Source organism: Choristoneura fumiferana, chromosome 15, assembly GCF_025370935.1.
Source record: "Choristoneura fumiferana chromosome 15, NRCan_CFum_1, whole genome shotgun sequence".
Lineage (NCBI taxonomy): Eukaryota > Metazoa > Arthropoda > Insecta > Lepidoptera > Tortricidae > Choristoneura > Choristoneura fumiferana.
In genome coordinates, this window is record NC_133486.1 from 5275509 (window position 1) to 5296825 (window position 21317).

At 38.0% G+C, this 21317-nt stretch overlaps 1 protein-coding gene across 2 annotated transcripts in view; it reads right to left on the reverse strand.

Moving 5' to 3' along the window:
* Hipk (Homeodomain interacting protein kinase) overlaps positions 1-8246 on the reverse strand; it is a 110085-nt gene extending 101839 nt beyond the window's left edge. For both annotated transcript variants that reach the window (XM_074098467.1, XM_074098466.1), the window contains exon 1: positions 8084-8246. In XM_074098467.1, the coding sequence (XP_073954568.1) occupies positions 8084-8245 (162 nt within the window). In that variant the 5' untranslated portion in view covers position 8246. The remainder of the gene's footprint in view (positions 1-8083) is intronic.
* Between the last annotated feature and the right edge of the window lie 13071 nt (positions 8247-21317).

Here is a 21317-nt window from a genome sequence, read left to right on the forward strand (position 1 = left end):
GGGCTGATCTAAACCAGCTCATCAAATCTTTACGAGCAAGTAGGAGGGCTAGCGTTGGCTAGAAGCGGATTCCAGTTACATTAAGGATAAAACGAAACGGTTCAGAAGAACGTCGTACGTTATGCAATTATTAACAGCTCAAAATGGCAACCACAGGAAACACCTTGGGGTTTTCAACTTAATCAGAGCAGGAAACGCGCTACGACGAAATGTCTCGCAAAGTACGACTACGAGCAAATTGCGACCGGCATCTGTCGCGACATCCGGGAGCCGTCCTGCCTGTCCTTCCTAACGTTTTTCCAGCGATTGTGGTGCGCATGAGTTTTTTACGATTGTGCAACGATCCGCGAAATCAGCACAGCGTAAGAAATTTCGAACGAGTGGCAACGTCGCAACAATGAAACAAACGTGACTTTGAAAATGGTTCGTGTTGTGAAATGATTGGGCGAAATCGCTGGTGGAATAAAGTCGTCCCCAACAGTCCACTTAGCAACAAAAGAAAGCAGATGTATATTTAAAGAACGAAAAGAAAGCCTCTCATCCAAAGCAAAATAACCTGTCTTGGTCTTGTGGAGCTTATACGGACTTTGACAAAGTACTTTAAGTTTTCAACTGTACGTTTTCGTATAACTAAGTTTCGAAGTAACTAGAGTGCACTCAAATATTGGTATCGCATTTACCTTTCGAAGTAAAATATAATCTGAAACCCGAATAACCGGTGGAAACCAACCGAATTAAAGTAATTTGGCAAACTAGCCGCACGGCCGGTTATCGCATCGAAAACAAGATCTGGTAGACGCCCAGAAATGAGAAAACATAAACTCCGTTTGCCCTGTCTCTTTCACTCGTTTTGTTTATAGATGCAGAGTGACAGGGACAGAACGAAAGCTTTTCGATTATTGGTACAGAATTACAGATGCCCTGTACATACGTGTTTGTAACTGGTAAAAAGCGGTTTGTGTACCAGACGCCATTTTGATAGTCAAAAGTAACAAGCGCGGTATTAAGGCACGAATAAGTTTTTTTTGTATAACCATGAAGCACCGCTGTATTTCTCTTGTCGTACATTCATAATTCTCATATTTAACGAAGCCCGCCATATCACTTGGATATATTGAATAAACTAAAACGCCTCGTCTTTTTCTTTCTACAATAATTCAAACTCGCGCATCAGGTATTATGTATTATTATTATTATTATTATTATTGAAAAATACACTAGCAGCTCTTAGAGCTGATGCGTGTACATCACTGCACTTGTGTTTTTAGTCTCTCTTCTTTAAATATTTGGTCTAGTCTATTTTTAAAACTGTTCACTGAAGGTGCACTTATCACAAGTTCTGGGAGAGCATTCCACGAGTTAACAACACGATAGGGTAAGAAATGTTTCCTAGGGTTGCTTGCACTTGGTTGCTTAATCAGTCTCAAAGAGTATGTGTCAAAGAAACATGCATTTTTTTTTTATATTGAAGTGAAAAAATTAAACACCAATAATTTAAAATCAATACAAAAGCATCACCAAATAGAATATAATATCTTGTACTTTGGGAAACGAAAAAGCAAAAGATACGTATTGTGTACAAAAATCGGCCAAGTAATATAATTAAATAAGTAAACAAGCAGAGACAGAATTATCAAAATTCCAACGGGTTGACATGCATTGTACATAAAGTCCATTTTCGTAACTCTTGTCATACTCGGCTGGATTCGAAAGGGTTATGGGAGTCACGCCTAAAGCCCGGTTTAGACTTACAAGTATATTACATCGCGAGGTCTCAAAGGGAACGAGTTTGAAGTTGTCAGTCGAGCGCAGCAATGTAAAGCTACTTACATGATTTTTCTTACAGGTCTAAACTGGGCTTACGCAAGCTAGTTACGAAAAATCATTCAGTGAAATTCGTCTTTGTCCAAAATATTCTCAATTTTGGGGTCGCATCAGGAATAACCGCACAACTTGGCAACGTTGTGCGAGGCCCGCATGCACGGCACTCCGCCCGTGTAAACAAACAGTATTGCGTCACGCCGCGCGCTGGACGAGAACCAGCCTAATCACCTCCTGATAGAGCACATCCCCGCCGAGGTCGTCTAGTTGATTACATTGTTATTCACGAATTTTCGCTCTGCTTGTAATTTGTGGGCATTTAATTCAGTGAAACACTGGCCGTTGTACACGGCAGGATTACATTTGCGAAATATATCATTGCTGATTTAGGTATCATGTCTACTCTCGAGGACCTAGGGTACACTCCGCGCGTCTTCGGTCGCGTAAGAGCAATATAATTAATTGGTTTCAATGAGGGCTATCGTTTTTTGTCTTACTAGAAGGCGCCACTGTTGCGTGAGGTTTTTAAGTGTGGCTTTCAAAGTCTATTACGGGTGTGAAAACAAAGTTTGGATTAAAAACATATTTAATACATCTTAAAACCGTACCATAAAAATATCGAGCAAGCACAGTCTTCCGTAGTCCTGTTTTGTTCGGAAAAAAAGAGAGGACAAAAGTTTTTGAAAGACAAAACTGTATCACAACACAGACATTGATTGCCCCTTATCGCATAATTGCCATAATTAATTTCAGGTAATGCAAAATATTTACAAAATTATTCTAATTATAAATAAACCCGCGTAGCTCACCCAAAAACCAAATGAGATTTGACATTTTTTCTGTCTTCCTCAGCTCCTTGTCCATAATTGCCTCTCCAACTAGTGAAGTTTGGCAACCAGTTCAGCAAACAAGTTTTCGTCTATCGAAAGACGAAGCAATTGCAGCAGAATGTTGAAGCTTACAATCATTTAATTACGCACGTCCTGTTGTTAAACCCCAAGGAAATAATTATAAACGAATGCAATTAATTAATATATTCCGTAAGTAATTAAAACAGGTCAAGCTCATTTCGCACATGCTGAAGGTTGCTTCGATCAAAGAATAAACTTTAAAAGTAGACACACAATAACTATAATAATGTGAATCGTTGAAATCAATCTTATATGTATGATAGATTTACGGTTTTTAGGGTTCCGCAGCCAAAATGTATCTGTCTCTGTCTGTCCGTCCGCGGCTTTGCTCAGGGACTATCAATGCTAGAAAGCTGTTATTTTGCACGAATACATATGTAAACTATGCCGACAAAATGGTACAATAAAAAAAAATAAAAAAATTTTTTTTGGAGTACCTCCCATAGACGTAAAGTTGGGGTGATTTTTTTTTCTCATTCAATCTTGTAGTGTGGGGCTCGTTGGATAGGTTTTTTAAAATTAGGGGGTTGCTAAAACGATTTTTCGATTCAGTGATTTGTTTGCGAAATATTCAACTTTAAAGTGTAAATTTTCATTAAAACCGAGCCCCCCCCCCCCCTCTAAAATCAAAACCGATGAGTAGAAAAATGTGACAAAATTCGGGATTGTAGTAAGTATATCAAACTGACAAGGAAAACTATAACAATTAAGTTTTCTTGAGAATTATTAGTAGTTTAAGAGTAAATAGCAGCCTAAGATATAAAATATACCTAAACTTAAAATATTCCGTACAAAATACGAAATCCTTAGAAAAATGCTGCTTATTTTTTTCGTAATGGCTACGGAACCCTATTTCGGGCGTGTGCGACACGCTCTTAGCCGGTTTTTCTAAAGACATTCAAACAATTACAGCTCATAGCTGCTAAGACGAAAAACCTATCTATCTTCTTGGACAAATATCAATTCATCTTAGTCTAAAATAAACGAATTAAACCAACATTCATACTTAAAAACACAGTACCAATCTAAATTATACAACGAGACTGCCACTAAAAATGTTTTCAATCATGAATTAAACAACGCAACTGAAATCTTCCATTTGTACAGAGCTGGGGTTTCATTTCAAACAGTACACGAATCCATTCTATCTACACGTTCTATACAATGTATTCTCTATTACGTGGACCATATTGACAGCAAGAGGACGTTCTATGCACTGGACTGACCAGATACAAATACGCCTAAACACTTGCGCCAGAGAAGCAACGGCCAGGGGCAAATGGCGTAGAATTTTATTGTGCGACATGCTATCCGACAAAGAAGGTCACGTTGGGAAGTCACGGGGCCTGGCTTGTGCCGCGTGAGCGTGACTTCGCTTAGACAAGGGAATAGCAATGGCTCCGAAAAAAAATTTTGATTGGCTCCGTCACGTGTCAAGTTTTTTTTTTATTGTGAAGCACTGTCACGTGATTGGAAGCGAGGGGAAAACTTGGGGAGAAATTTATGGAAGTATATTTTATGGATTCAGTTAAAACGGTATTTTTACTTCTAATATTTAATTACTCTTAATTTATTGCTATACAGCATAGGTTTATGTAGGAAATGTATTAAGTACGAGCACGTAGCTACACAAATTAAGGAACAGCTTATTTAGATCCAATTTAAATTAACAAAGAGAAACAAAATAACACTAAAAAGGCTCTACCGTTACCATTACCTCAAACGAGGAAGCGCCAAGGCGTCATAAATTAGCAGCACGATTTTGGAAAGGAAATTCGATATTCTGGTAAAAGTAGGCTCCAAACACAATAAAGGACCGTAACAAGATTTCGGTGCGTTGTAAAGCGAAGGAAGGCAACGAGGCGGATACTTTCGACAGTGCCCCAGATGCTGGTTAACGGTAAAGAAGCATCTCTCGCGACAGATGTGCGAATGCATATTGCAGCCGACGTTAATTGTGAAAAGTAATCCCTTTTCAAGTAAATCAATATGAGCTGGAGCGCATTGCAAAGAAGCGATAATGCACTCCATTCATCGATCACTGAAATTCATTCGCAATTTAACTATGACCCGTTTTAAAATTGAATGCGATAATCGATATTTCTTAATTTAGCATTAACGGCCTATGCGTTATACCCGAAGGGGACAAGGCATAGAACTCATTATTTACATCATGATTACAGTCAACTTGATTGGAAAAAGATTTCAAATTAAAATGGCTGTTCATATACACGTTGTAGAATAGATCAATCATTTAAGACAGAGTGATGATGATTGATCTATGGTTAGAATGGTTGAACGTCCATTTTCTTTCAGCTTTCCCGAGCTCGGTTACACTGTTTTAACGGTTTTGTTTGAAGAGGTTTCAAACATCGGATCGGATTTCCTTTTATCAAGCACAAAGGAGTTGTTGGAAGCCGTGTAGAGACGTTTTAATACGAAGGATGCTATTTTCAGCCCGGATTTAATATCTTCGTAGGTGGCATCAGACTCTTGATAACACAAACTGACCGACAGATCAATTCAACAAACACAAACAGATAGCGATTGCGCCACAATATCGCACGTCATTCTACAGCACATAACATTTGAGTGTTCTCAAAATGATCGCGTGTATTTTGGTGAACCATAAAACAAGTTCAAAGTCTGTTCGATAGTGTAGCCAGATGGATATTTAGCTGACAATTCAAATAAACGAAGCACATATTTTTTCTTTCTTCCTAGACACTATAACATTTGTCGCTAGATAACATTTCCATGATATTTGAATATTCGAGCGACTCTAAAAATATCCAGGCGTTCTCATCTCACTCCGGAATGAACTCGAGTCAACTCTCCTCAGCGCACGGACCATTAGACAGATTTTCCCATTGGAAAATAATAGTACAAGGATTTAACATTTTCCATGGAAATTACACGCTCCGTTTGCACCAGACTGCGCCCTGCGATACGCGAGGCGACAGCAAGTGTTGATGCGGTTAAATAAATTTAATATTCATCAACTACCACGCGCTGGTCTGACGTCCAATTTAATTAATATGAAATGCTGGCTTCGTTAGAGCAGGCACTAGTTTTAATTCCATTCAGAGTAATTACTAGTCGATATCGTAAATATGATCTACACCAATATGCAAATAGCCGAATTATTACGTAGAAATTTGTTTGCAAAATGGTGTTTATAGTAATCTGATCTCAAGTTAATTAATATTAAATATCATGGGACACTTGACACCAATTACCTAGTCCCAAACTTAGCAAAGCTGGTACGGTACTATATGGATACTAGGCAACGGATAAACATACTTATATACCCGAACCCGGGACCTCAATCTTCGTAGTCAGGTTCTCTAACCACTTGGCCATCCGGTCGTCTAAAATCAAGATGATCTCGCTGGTCGAATGAATCGATTAGGAAAACAGGTCTGAAAGGTTGTACCGTACGGTTTGATATAGTGTTTTGTTTTATTACACAAAATGATACCATAAAAAGTAATGTATTCGGATGGCGCATGCCAAGCGAGTAAGCTACGATTTAACTGATTTTTTTGGAGATCATAATGCCCGTTTACGTAACTTTATAAAATGCGAACTGATGCAGATATTAAAACGGACATGTTTGAGGCAATCTGATTAATAATTATGATAAAGAATGCTATCTTGCTTTAGCGAAATGAAAGATGTTATTATAGATAACCTTTTCTACGTTGTATTCGGTTCATATATTTTGCTATGTAAATACTAGGCGATGCGTGCGATGATGGTGATGATGGTGAGATGGGCGATGATATAATCGCAAGGAATTTTCCAACGGTATTTAAATAAAAATCAATAATGACATGCTTTGGGCTTAAAACCCCTGAATTTCATAATACCTTATTCACCCCTAATTTTCAAATTACCATGGGCTCATAATACCTAAAATGTTAAATTGTCTCTTGTATTAAAATGAACGAAATTCATTATGACTTTGACTTAAAATGTCATATTCTCTAAATACCTAAAGATTGAAATGCACAATTCATTCAAATACCGAATGACAGAAATGACAAAATATTTAAACAACTCAAACTGAAAACGCCCAAAAGGCAAAATGCCTCATTTTTTCAACGTACAAATTTAGATATTTTAAATTTTGGTTGTTTTAAGTATATGTTGTTTTGCCATGAAAGTGATTTTGAAGTTTAGATATTATGAGACTAAGGTATTTTGAAATTCAGCCATATTAAGATTCCGGTGTTATATGAAAACAAAATTAGGCATTCTGCAATTTAGGTATTTTGAAACCAAAAAGTTTTGAGATCTAGGAATATTGATAAAAAGGTAAAATGCAATTTAGAAGTTATCAAAACCTTCATATTATGATTCAGACTCTTGATAACACAAACTGACCGAAAGATCAATCATAGGAATAAAAGCTAAACACGAAGCACACTTTGTCTGGCAAATTGTCGTTCACACACGGTCATGTTTCATGGAACTTCAGGGAGTGGACAAAACCAGTACACAGCTTATACAGTATAAGATGGCGGTAGAATACAGTGAATACTTTCGTGGTGGGACGCGTGCTAGAACATAAAACCACTGACCATATTTACTACGAGATATAGTGATTTAATTATCATGATCGATCATGCAGACTGGAGAAGTTGCGGTCCACCCGTGGATGGCAAAAATTCAAATTCAAACTATTTTGCGTTAAATATTGTGATGAAGATCTAAAAAAGTATGTAAGAGTAGCTTCAACATTTACCCTGATAGGGCACAGCAATATACAAATAATAACTATATTCGTTCTTAAAATGAAGCATTGTCTATCACAATAAAATTAATGACAACAAATTAACAACCTTGCTTAATCATGATGCCCAGGAACAATTTGTTTACACAAAATAAAATATAATACCCACCAAAATTTAATAAAATTGTATACCATCAAACTACATTAAATTCGATTAAATTAAATTACTTTACATTAAATTTGATTAATAAAATTTCAATAAGTTAGTGTGTTTACACCACGTAGCAAATATGTCTAATGTTATTATGGGTGAATCATTAAAACTGTTATAAAGCTGTTACAAATAATTGTATCATATATACCTACTGCTATTAATGTATCTAGACATGGTAAAATTGGTCTTATAAATAGTATAATTAACTATTTCAATTATTTCAAGCCTCTGATGAGTAGGTATATACGTTATGCCTATCCAATTTATTAAAAGTGTAAACAAACCGATTTCATCAAAATTCTTGTATAAACACCCACTGGATCGAATCAATAGACATTTATCTATAATTCGTGTCTTTTAACTAATACAATATAGTACTGGTCACCGCTAGAATCTCACCTTGTAGCCGGTGTTATCCTGAGCAACGTGTTGCGAGACGGGGCTCAGCACGCGTCGCTTCTTGGGCAGATGGCGCGCCGGCGACACTGCCGGCTGGTACTCTGGCTGGCTGGCTGGCTGATTGCGATATTGCGCCGTCGGCTCCGGGTACATGACATGCATTCCCTGGGGAAGAAACAGTTTCATTATAACTTCAGGAAACAAACAGATATAAATCCTAAACTAGGGATATGCTGTAGATAGCGAGGTTTATGAAAACGGGAGACTGTGGCAGCACGCGTCGCTTCTTGGGCAGATGGCGCGCCGGCGACACTGCCGGCTGGTACTCTGGCTGGCTGGCTGGCTGATTGCGATATTGCGCCGTCGGCTCCGGGTACATGACATGCATTCCCTGGGGAAGAAACAGTTTCATTATAACTTCAGGAAACAAACAGATATAAATCCTAAACTAGGGATATGCTGTAGATAGCGAGGTTTATGAAAATGGGAGACAGTGGCCTCCTACCTCCAGAGCTATGCTGCACTGGCGGAAAGTGCCAAGATGTGATAAGCGATCCTCATTGGTGGCAGCTTTTGCAGCAGCACACCACTGTTGGAAAAGCAGCCTTAGGGTAGCTGTCACTGGATTTTACTGATATCATAAACACCAAATATATTTTCGATACATTAAAACTTGGTAGGTTACAATGAGTAATTGTAAACGGGCATAATTCCATTGACAACGTTGTTTTTCACGGAAAATTTACACGTCGTTAATACGGAATGTGAAGGCAAATAAAAAGTAACAACATGTTATATTTTTGGTTTTCAAAACTTGCCAAAATAGTATCCCATACATATGTAATTGAATCCACGAGTGTTTCGTGTTATTTTGAGACATATTTTATTATGCCATATATTTTTTAATGTATTGTACAACGATATGTTATCTTATAGATCTTTTTGTTGTCATTTTAATACATAAAGTTGTGTAATATGAAAGTATTTAATGTTTATGCTAGTACGTTCCCAAATAGTAGGTCGCGACACAGCACGGGCCATAAAAGTAAAATACCGGGTCAAAGCATTGTTTCATTAGTTACAATAAATACACTTTTTAAACTTGACACTCTTCTCTTCTTACGATCAAAAAGATGGCATGGCATGACTTTTGTCAGTGACAAAGTCGCTTGGAAAGTAGTGTCATTGGTAACGTAAATATCTCTTGTACTATTCTGAGGACTGGCTGTAAAAAATCGGGACTCGGGAGGATATAAATAATTACATTACGAACCCATAAAAAATCGTTTTATCCATGAATACCATATTAATAATAAAAAGCGGAGGCCATTTCAATACTGGAGAAAGAAATAGCGAGAATCACCCAAACAACGATGGACCGAAGAGCGCGAGGACGATTTAATATTTTCGGCTTTAGCGGCGAAGTAATATAGCGGATTGCGTCGTAAAAATCGAGTTTTAATTTGCTAAGAGCCGCTATTACTGTGAGGCATGTCTCCGTAACGTGACTTCCACCAGTAAAGTACTATGGGAAATAATGCGAGACCGGGGCAACGGCAGGTTATAATGGGAAATTGAAAAATACATTATGAAGATCCTTGCCATTCTTGGCACAGCGCCATGCAATGCCTAAAGAATAATTGTAAATTGTTATAGACCGCAGACTAGGAAGCTTGGCTTTTAAAGTTATTTAAATAATCACGACTTTTAGTAACTGCAACTGCAGACTTTCAAATACGATAAACGGACGTGTGGCCAAGGAAATATGAGCGGATCAAAACAATCTAGACTTACAATGAAACCTGATTCTCCTTGAGCGCGAGACAAAGAATTGCGCGGCCCGTCGTCGGAACAGCTAAATCCGCTTATTACAATAAAATCGGAGACCAACCTTCAACAAGGTTTCAGCGGGTGCTTAACGAGCCTCCGGTTTTAAGCCTCACGACATTTGATACGGCTACTAGAAAGATGTGGTTGAGCGACTTAATAGAATACCACTTTATTTTACATTAAACCAGCCAAGAGCGTGTCGGACACGCCCAAAATAGGGTTCCGTCGCCATTCCGAAAAAATTAAGTAATCTTCCAAGTTTAGGTATATTTTATACCTTAGGCTTTTATTTACTCTTAGGGGTTGTTTCACCATCCACTGATTATTGTTAACTGGCGGTTAGGTGTGATGCCGTCTCTATTTGTTTTGTTCGAATAGACAGAGACGGCATCACATTTAACCGTCGGTTAACGCTAATCAGTGGATGGTGAAACAGCCCCTTAAAACTACTAATAATTCTCAAGCAAACTTAGCCGTTATAGTTTTCCTTGAAAGTTTGATATATACTTACTACCATCCTGAATTTTTTCAAATTTTTCCACCCACTGGTTTAGATCTTAGAGGGGGAAGGGGGGGGGGACGCTCGATTTAAATGAAAATTTGCACTTTAAAGTTGAATATTTCGCAAACAAATCACTGAATCGAAAAATCTAAGCAAACCCCTAATGGTTTTAAAAGACCTATCCAACGATACCCCACACTATAGGGTTGGATGAGAAAAAAAAATCACCCCCACTTTACGTCTATGGGAGGTAACTTAAAAAAAATATATATTGTACCATTTTGTCGGCATACTTTACATATATATCCGTGCAAAGTTACAGCTTTCTAGCATTGATTGTCCCTGAGCAAAACCGCGGACGGACGGACAGACAGACAGACAGACAGACAGACAGACAGACATGGCGAAACTATAAGGGTTCCGTTTTTGCCATTTTGGCTCCGGAACCCTAAAACTTACCCGTGATTGACCCATATCTCACCTGATGAAAGGTGTAAATGAGAAAGGTGTATTTTACTGGTTCAGTAACAACCTATTCACTCTAGCCAACTTGCGTATTTTGATGTTATTTTTTAATCCCGACGCAAAAAGAGGGGTGTTATAAGTTTGACCGCTACGCTATGTGTCTGTCTGTGGCACCGTAGCTCTTAACCGGGTGACCGATTTGAATGCGGTTTTTTTTTAGTTGAAATCAGGGTTTCTAGCGATGGTTCTTAGACATGTTTCATCAAAATCGGTTCAGCCGTTTTTGAGATATTGAACTTTTACTAGCAAGTGTCTCCACTGATTCGCGCATATTCTTTAACTAGCGGGCGTTTCGCCATCTCTTTCTACCCTCCTTCTATATCGTTGGACAGAAGAAAATGGTGATTTCGAGTGCGTTAGACCACATAGCCTCTGACTTCAGGGCGGTTCGAACAATGCTGGATCCACACTGTTGGTAAATTAGCGGCAAACGCAAAGGACGCAGACATTATGAAAGAAAGAGGCAGGAATAGCATTTGCTCACTCTAGCATATAACTGCACCCTGTGCGTTAACGTGCGCTTACTGTGCGAGTCATGTTCTACGGTTTGTCGCGTGTATGTAGATTTGTCTTTGACATTTTTTTAAGAAAACAAGTTCCTAAAACTCATGGCATCATACCAAACTAGCTTAAGAAAAACACGAACACGGAACGTTAATGATGCAATAGCAATATTCGAATGATTTTAGAATCGTACGCCTACTGAACGTGGACTTTATAATATGTATAGTTCACCAAGAAATTGGTTTACCACCCTAAGGTTTAATGTCATTTGTAGCGCTTAAAACGACAATAGTAGATTGATAACAAAGGGTGGAAGGTGACCCATTTCAACCGAGATATTTCTGGCGCTCGAACGAAGTGAGAGCGCTAATAGTTCGAGGGGAAACGGGTAATTTCATACAAGTTAGACACTCTAGTTTTCATTTCGACTGTGAGGAAAGTAAAATACTACAAAAAAAATTAGAAAATAATAAATTGGATTTACTTATATCCAACCTCCAACGGTACCTTTTCGACCTGGCCACTTGCCACGGCCGACTATTAAAAAAAAATCGAGTTGGGCACGACCAAGGAGCTTATATACAAAACTGGAGGTTGAACGCCGAACGAAGAAATTTGACTCTTATTACTTATTTATATAAATAAATAAATATCAATATTTCTGAAGTAGGAACTGACTGTCATTAAAATTGGTAAGTAAACCACTTTCTTGATACGTATAGGTACTCGTAAGTATCACTATCTTATCTTTGTGTAAATATGTGTTACCTAATACTAATACTATATGGCTGGGTTAGGTAGATTAAATTCCTAACCATTGTAATGTTACATACCTAAAATATGTCGTATCGTTCGTATGTACAGTCAAGTGTAAAAATATGTACTTATTAAAAGTATCAAAAATAAGTACCATAGACTTATTCCGACGCAATAAGGTCGTAGTAACATATTTTTGAGTGGTTCGAATAGATACTTATTTTTGCACTTGACTGTACCTAGTTCAATCATATTCTGCATTGCTGAAAAATCACGCAATTTACTATTCCCGCAATCCACAAAACTTAGGAAATCCAGAAACACAAACAAGCTATAATTCTCCATATCCTCATAACAAGGAAGTGAAAATGGATGTCAAAATATACCCCATGATCCTATTGTTGGTGCGAGAACAAAGGTAACTAACTAGTAAAGGTAACAGCGCTATCGTGGCGCCATCGACTTTCTAAAACGAAACGTGGGCGACCCGACCCGCGGATAAGGCTAGCTTTCCACCAGAACAAGGGACTATTTGAAAATACACCAATTACGATTCGAAATTAAAAACCGGCCAAGAGCGTGTCGGACACGCCCGAAGTAGGGTTCCGTAGCCATTAGGAAAAAAATAAGTAATATTTTTCTAAGGAATACGTATTTTGTACGGAATATTCCAAGTTTAGGCTGCTATTTAGTCTTAAACTACTAATATTTCTCAAGAAAACTTAACCGTTATAGTTTTCCTTGTAAGTTTGATATACTTACTACCATCCTGTTTTTTTTTTAAATTTCCCCCCACCGGTTTAGATTTTAGAGGGGGGGGGTTCGATTTTAATGAAAATTTGCAGGTGAAAGTTGAATATTTTGCAAACAAATAACTGAATCGAAAAAACGTTTTAGCAACCCCCTAATGGTTTTAAAAGAACTATCCAACGATACACCACACTACAAGGTTGGATGAAAAAAAAAAACTCACCCCCACTTTACGTCTATGGGAGGTACCACAAAAAAAAATTTTTTATATTTTTTATTGTACCATTTTGTCGGCATAGTTTACATATATATTCGTGCAAAATTACAGCATTGATAGTCTCTGAGCAAAGCCGCGGACGGACAGACAAACAGACATGGCGAAACTATAAGGGTTCCGTTTTTGCCATTTTGGCTACGGAACCCTAAAAAGTCTATGCTGTATGTATTTGAAATACAAGTCCATCATTTTCGAACGGTATTCGACCTGGACGCGGGATATCGCTGCTAAGCGCCACTAAGATTCGATTGCGCTTTAACCGTTGCCAGACCTCAATTTTAAAAGAAACGAATCTTAATCTCGTTCTACCTATTTTACTTTTGTAAGAAATATGGGAATACCGAGTAAACAAGCTCGCGAATACAAGGAAGCAGAGCAGCTAGTAAGGAAACAATACTCCAATGGCATTAGCATTACGTCATCCTTCCATCTTTGCACAACCCGTTACCTCATTGGTTCCTTGCATTCAGCAATGCTTTGCTTCTACTCTACGCACAGGATACTACGAAGTGCAAAATTCGAACGTATCCTGCCGTCCCGCTGACGCTTATATTATTTAATACGAGACTGAGAAGGACGGTACGATACGAACTTCGATTTCCGAATCTCGTAGCAGCCCTGCAGGCCTTGGAGGAATCACGTTGAAGCAGAATAGAACTGTTGAACGTCTGACAGTTTAATGCAAATTGTAATGGAACTACAATATGAGGTACGCATGAACCATTTCGATTAAACACTTAGAACATTTTCCAAAGACTTTTTTTTTTTTCAGAAGCACTCATCGCCGTCCAATTAAGGTAGCATTCCGTTCTTAGCGACCGCGACCCGCGACGGCGACCAGACGAGCACGCGACCATGGTTGTTCTCTGGCCAAGCACACCGGTCGCGCGGCGCGGTCGCGGCACTTGTTTAGTGCTCCATATAAATTCATACTAAGCGCGACCCAGTCGCGGACGCCCGTCGCGGTCGCGCGTCGCGGTCGCTAAGAATGGAATGCTACTTTTACTCCAATTGCAATTATCGACTGGCAGCTCCATCTTATCACAGTTGAGGATATGTGCCTAGCTATTAAGCCATTGTAGCAATTTCAACTTAGGTATCGGCCCGAACATCAAATTGCTAACAAGTGAATTAAAGTAGGCCTCTGTAATTATACCTAAGACATGTCGTAACAGTACGGGTTAGGTTGAAAACGTGACAACAGCATTCGACGTCTGACAGGAAGAGTAATCACACGTTATTATCGCGAACAGTACAACAATGCCTTCTTTTTTTGGCATCGAAAGATAACTAAACTTCTTATTACCCTTCCAGTGCACCTTAAATGGTAAAAAGATTAATCTTGCTTACAGCTTACAACAATCTGAGCATTCAACGTTTTGTAACTCAGCCAAAACCCATTAAGGCGTCATAACTTTTTAAGACAAATATACACAAAAGGAATGTTTGCGTTTTTAGAATAAATTACATTAATCGTGAAAGTTATAAGGTGAAAGTTGAAGGGGCCAGGAAAGGATTATTTTGAAGGAGTAATCGGAAAAGGATTTTTACTGATAAAGAAAAGATTATTTTCAATCCAGTACTAGCCTTAGATAATATTCTTAATGACCTAATGACATGAGTATATGAGGTAAGCAAGTCAAATAACTATTACTAAAGATTCAGAAATGTATGTTTTTTGAAAGTAAACAAATTCCTTACCTACGAGGAGAACAAACCCTGTCGCTCAAGTCATTTGAAAAATCGTAGGTATGACATTATAAAACTAAGAGCCAACTCATCTCCAAAAACTCAAAAGGCAGATAGCCTAAACCAAATATGTGCATTGCCAAAGTTTAGGCATACTTTGTTGCTAACAGTACTAGCTAACGGTTCGGCGACATTTCACGTTCGCGGTGAGCGGCGCAGGCGCTCGCGTCGACCTTTGGTGGGTGCTACAGTAATGGCATTGACTGAACAAGCAGTGGGTATTGCTAGGCCGATACTGAGGTACGATTTTGAAAAAGTTGAAAACCCACAGACAGTCATTTCAAAGTTTAATATCTCAAAAACATGAGCATCGATTTTAATAAAAAAAGTAGCTAAGAACCACCGCAAGGAAACTGACTTTCACGTGAAAAAAACCGCACGGTCCATCCGTTTGAGAGCTACGATGCCACAGACAAACTCATAACACACCTCTTTTGCGTCGGGGGTTGAAAATGAGGCCAAACAAATGCGCGGCTGGCCCAGTACAACGAAGTGCAAAATTCGAACTTCGTATCTTGCCGTCGCGCTGATACGAGAGTAAGCGGGACGGAAATACACGACCTTCGATTTTTGAATTTCGTAGTAGGCCCGCTGATGGACTACATCGCGAGGCGGCCCGTATAGTAACTAGCCGGGCCCAGACTGAGCAAGCCGCCTCGCGAGGTAGCACCTTTAGGTTCCATTTTGAGCCCAGTCTCGAACAAAATCATGCCACACGCGATTGCCTCGCGTGGTTCGCGCATTGTGGACCCGACTCCGACTGTGTTGAAACTTGAGGCCATGCTATCAAAAGCATGCCTCTTGCGGCTGCCTCGCGAGGCGACTCGCTTCAGTCATCACCAGACTATATCGAAACATGAGACCGTCAAACACGTCTTACGGCTCCGTTATGGGCCGGCAGGCTTAGTCAATACTTGGCTGTTGTTCCTAAAACCACAGGTGGATCTATATAGGGGTTTTTGGGCTGCATCCTAGGGCCCCGTAGATATATAGAGCCCCCAACTCCTATTGGAGATCTATAGTATCATTATCGAACAAAGTTTTTGAAAGAATCGCAATTAGTTGATAATTAGGTAGACCCCAAACAAGTTTTAGCCCAGGGCTACACAAACACATAGTCTGCTCCAGCCGGGTGACACTTGTTTTTCGTGTACACACGCCTATAGAAGCTCATGTCAGTACACGAAAACCCGTCCAGCCTAAAACCTGGCGCCACAAACACGTAGTTACATCACGAAGTGACTCGTATACTGCAGTATTCAAAGACTTCAAAACTAGATTTTACATGCACAGTCTGCTTCTACACTAAAAGGATAAATGGTAAGGAATCCATAATTACTTGGGTTTTCCTAAGATCCAGTCATCTTTTAGTCAAAGTAAGTTATATTTTTTAATCATCTATGTTCAATGACGTACATTTTTCTTAAAACTAATATGTCTAAGGAAAAACCAATTTAAATACCTAGTCTGTTTTCTTTTTATATTGTAATTCATCAAGAAAGAAAGGGTTTAGCAGGCTAAAGAAGGTCATATGGCCCCTGTGAGGAATAGTTGAATTGGTGAATGTCAATTGTTTGTCGCTTAATCACTCCAACTTTCAGCTCTCTATCTTGAACTGTCACAGAGATAATGTCAAAAATGTATTTTTTTTTTCAAACTCGTTTTTCTCCTAATCCATAGCAGCTAAACCATTGAAATAAAATCACAGCTACGTAGTTTGAGTGGGAGTACACCTTACAATTTTATTAATATTTTATACGTGAGAAATAAAAATAAAAAATGACAATGACGCCGCTCTCAACGACATTCTCAGAAGGGCACTCGTTAGTGCCAACGTTCCCGCCGCTCTGGAGCCCCAGATTGTACGGAGCGATGGCAAGCGCCCTGACGGAATGTCGTTGATACCCTGAAAGACTGGCCGTGCGCTGGTGTGGGACGCTACCTGTACAGACACCCTGGCGGCGTCCTACCTAGCAGCAACTACCAAACGTGCGGGGGCGGCGGCAGACGCCCAGGAACGCCTCAAGGTCACAAAATATAGCTGTCTCGGCGCCCAATATCATTTCTTTGCTTTCGGCGTCGAGACTCTAGGTCCTTGGGGTAAGGGTGGGCTGGAGCTACACAGGGAGCTCAGCAATAGGAGGCAACAGGCAACACTAGCGCCGGCAGCTTTCTCGCGCAATGAATGGCAATCGCAGTTCAACGGGGGAATGCTGCCTGCGTGATGGGCACCATGCCAAGAGGCCCACCTCTCTTTTTTAAATTAAAGTTTTAGTTATTTTTATTTAATACTAGTTTTAGTCCTTTTATTTAATAAATATGTGTGATATTTATTTTTTTACACCTTCTTTTAACAAGTTTTTTTTAAGGTACAACTAACTGCAAATAGTATTAGCTACTACCATACGAAAAATCAATTGATTATAATAGGTGCAACATACTGAAAAAAAAAAAACTAATGAGAGTATTCAAGTATCATAATTGTAGCCTTCTGAAGGTTCACTTTTAAAGTTTCATGTTCATTGCCTAGCAACAAAGAGTGTATTATTTTGAATTTGATGTATGGCTGTCACAAAAGGTAACTGAACTGCTGCTGTGTTTGAATACTTTCGATAGTTTTTTTATTTTTTCAGTATGCTGCACCAATTATAATCAATTGATTTTTCGTATGGTAGTAGCTAATACTATTTGCAGTTTATATGATTTCTTTCATAGTTGTACCTTCAAAAAAACTTGTTAAAAGGTGTAAAAAGAATAAATTGTAATTTTTTGTTTATATTTTTTACATATAAAATATTAATAAAATTTTAAGGTATACTCCCACTCAAACCATGTAGCTGTGATTTTGTTTTGATGCTTTAGCTGCTATGGATTAGGAGAAAAAAGAGTTAAGGAAACATATTTTTGACATTATCTCTGTGACAGTTCAAGATAGAGGGCTGAAAGTTGGAGTGATTACTAGTAATGAGGCGACAAACAATTGACATTCACCAATTCAACTATTCCTCTCAGGGGCCACATGTCCTTCCTTAGCCTGCTAAACCCTTTGGCATTAAAACACCTCCATAGGCAATGTAATTGCAGTTATTTCATTTCTTCCATTACTACTGTGCAGCTGTTACATGTTCATAGTTTATTGCATGTAATTAGCCAATTGCTTTTCTTATTTTGAAAAAACCATGTTTCTTGGTACAAGTTTTGTGGTAACTTGAGATAAATGGGAAAGAATATAGAACTAGACATGCCATTTATTTGATAGGAACATCACATTTAATTAAAGTTTGTTTAATTTGGTGTTTGATATTTTCAGAATGAAAATTAGGGGACAGTGTTCATATATACAGGTTTTTCAGGTTACCAGTGGACACCATTGTGAAATCTTAAAAAATAAAAACCATAATTCAACAAAGTAAACATCCATTACACCAGTAAATAAAGGGCTTTTCACTTCAAAGTTCAATATCTCAAAAACGGCTGAACTGATTTTGATTAAACATGTCTAAGGACCATCGCTAGAAAACCTGATTTCAAATTAAACAAACCGCATTCAAATTGATCCACCCATTTAAGAGCTACAGTGCCACCGACAGACACACAAAGCTAGCGGTCAAACTTATAACACCACTTTTTGCATCAGGGGTTAATAAAAAATAAGTCAAAGTAGAACAGAGATGATGAATTTTAAGGGGTCATGCATTTTTATATTATATCAATCATTATATCGTCACTACTTTTAAAAAAGCTTGTATCTCAAAGAATAAAAAATTTCTGAGTGAACTTTATGACCATTTTTTCAAGGATCAATTTTGTTGACATATTGATTTGAGATACAAGATTTTTTCAAAGTAGTGACGATATTCTACCTTCACATAAATGTAAATTTTAGAAGCAAATAGACAACCAGACCAGATTTTACCAGTTTACTGACTTTTTTAAATTAATTGGGTATAAAATTTGCTAGTTCCAGTAAACAGTACCTGGGCGACCGAGCTTTGCTCAGGTTAAAACTCGGTAACAATTGTTTTCCCAGAGTTAAGACCAAGTTAGATCGATTTTTCATCCCCGAAAGAAAACCCCTACATACCAAATTTAAAAAACCAAAATTTATATATATATACAAGAATTGCTTGTTTAAAGGTATTAGATACATACATACCTAAGCAGCTGTTTACTAGACTCTTGAAAACAATTTGAATAATTTATTTAAGGAAGTTAAGAGAAGATATATAGTATTGGTCAAAAATAAACTAAATGATCATTTGCACTGCAGCCAAGAGTTACGACTAAAATAGATAGTTATTGTTATTAGTAATTGCTTTTATTGAAACATTAATTGTATAGGACTAAGTCATTTATTTTTAAGTTTATAGCAACACAGATTCTGCTTCAAGCTAATTTTTACTGATACCAAAGTAACCTAACCAACAAAAAGTTGGAAACTCCCCGACTTTGTGACTTCAAAGTTCAATGTCGCCAAAACGGCTGAACCGATTTTGATAAAACATGTCTAAGAACCATCGCTAGAAAACCGGCTTTCAATTTAAAAAAAAACCGCATTCAAATCGGTCCACCCATTTAAGAGCTATGGTGCCACAGACAGACACACACATACCATAGCGGTCAAACTTATAACACTTAAAAATGCCATAAAATAGAAAAAAAAACGAAATTAACAACCATTTTTTAATTATTCTTGGCTTCAAGGAACTCCAGTGCAATCAACTACTTAACGTGCAGTAAAATTCTAATAGGAATCATCTAATAATAAACAGTCATGTGTTTATGCTGTTGACAGCTGGCCTGCCTGGCGTCAAGCTAGGAAGCACATACCAAGGTAAATTGACTACAGCTTGACCTAATGAGCCGCGAAAGAGCTTCCAAACAGTCCAATCAGAAACACAAACTGATAATTATATGATACGAAAGAGACTCACACGTCAGTAAGCGTTTAGTATCGCTCGCTCGCGTAGAAAGCAACGAACAGACACCTCACTTCGGCGGGTTCTTTTCCTTTCGAGTATCTACAGGAACCACTACAACATAGCAACTCGCTTCCTCACCTCTCTAAGTCAAATTTCTGACTGTGTGATCCAACTACCATGCTGAAAGAAACGCACGAAACCGGACAAAGGTTCCATCAAAACACAGCCATTTTGAAACCGTTCCTACAAATTGTTACGTGTACCACTATCGTTCAGTGTTATTGAAACCGCAAAATAATAAAACACAGCTATCCGTTCGCACTCATTTTGGATTCTTAACACAATAAAAACTACCACTAAACATTTCACACACTAAGGGTACGATTTCACTTCATACTTTCGCACACACCCGATTACGTCGCACAAGAATCCGTCGAGCGAAAGCGACGAACTCACACGAATGAAGCCGCGGGTGGTGGTGCGATGGCAATCGGCCAGTGTTGTCAGCGTAACAATATAAACTCTACTATCAATACAGCACTAAAATATTAGGATTTTTAAGATTATGAATACTGGGACCACTTTTTAGATATTATTTAAGACTGCATTCCATAATGATGTTAGTTTTGAGTTGAGGTTGTTTTAAAGCTTTAATTACTTACTATTTTTTTCATTAGAAATACGAATACAATTAATAAAATATGGCTACTTATTTTATGAAATTTCAAAATCAAAATAAATAAATAAATATCACGGGACAATTCACACCAATTGACCTAGTCCCAAAGTAAGCTTAGCAAAGCTTGTGTTATGGGTACTTAGTGTTAAAGTAGAAATACTATTAACGATTGAAAAGGATTAAATGGAAATATGTTGCTGTTATAGCTTAGTATTTTATTGATATGACAAGATCAAACTTGACAACAAACCATAAAGAAGAATAAAGTAAAATCATCATATAAAACCTTCTTATTCTTAGCACTAAGCAACGGATATATATAATTATACATATAGATACATACTTAAATACATATTAAACACCCAAGACCCGAGAACAAACATTCGTATTTTTCATACAAATATCTGCCCCGATACAGGAATCGAACCCAGGACCTCAAGATTTGTAGTCAGGTTCTCTAACCACTAGGCCATCTGGTCGTCTAGAAAATGTCTGTTATACTTAGGTAATAAAATTGATAGACAGCAATACATAAATAAGCGCCATATCCTGCCTGCTAGAGGCGTACAATATTCTTGCACACTACTTAGAATATAATAAGAAAAGCACTAAAATAACACAATATACTTAAGTTCATTTGAATGAATGATAAAATATGTCAAATTCAGTAAAACAATTGAAAAATTAAAAAAGTAATAACTTAGAATATCAAGCCAATTCAAGAAAATAACAAAATAAAT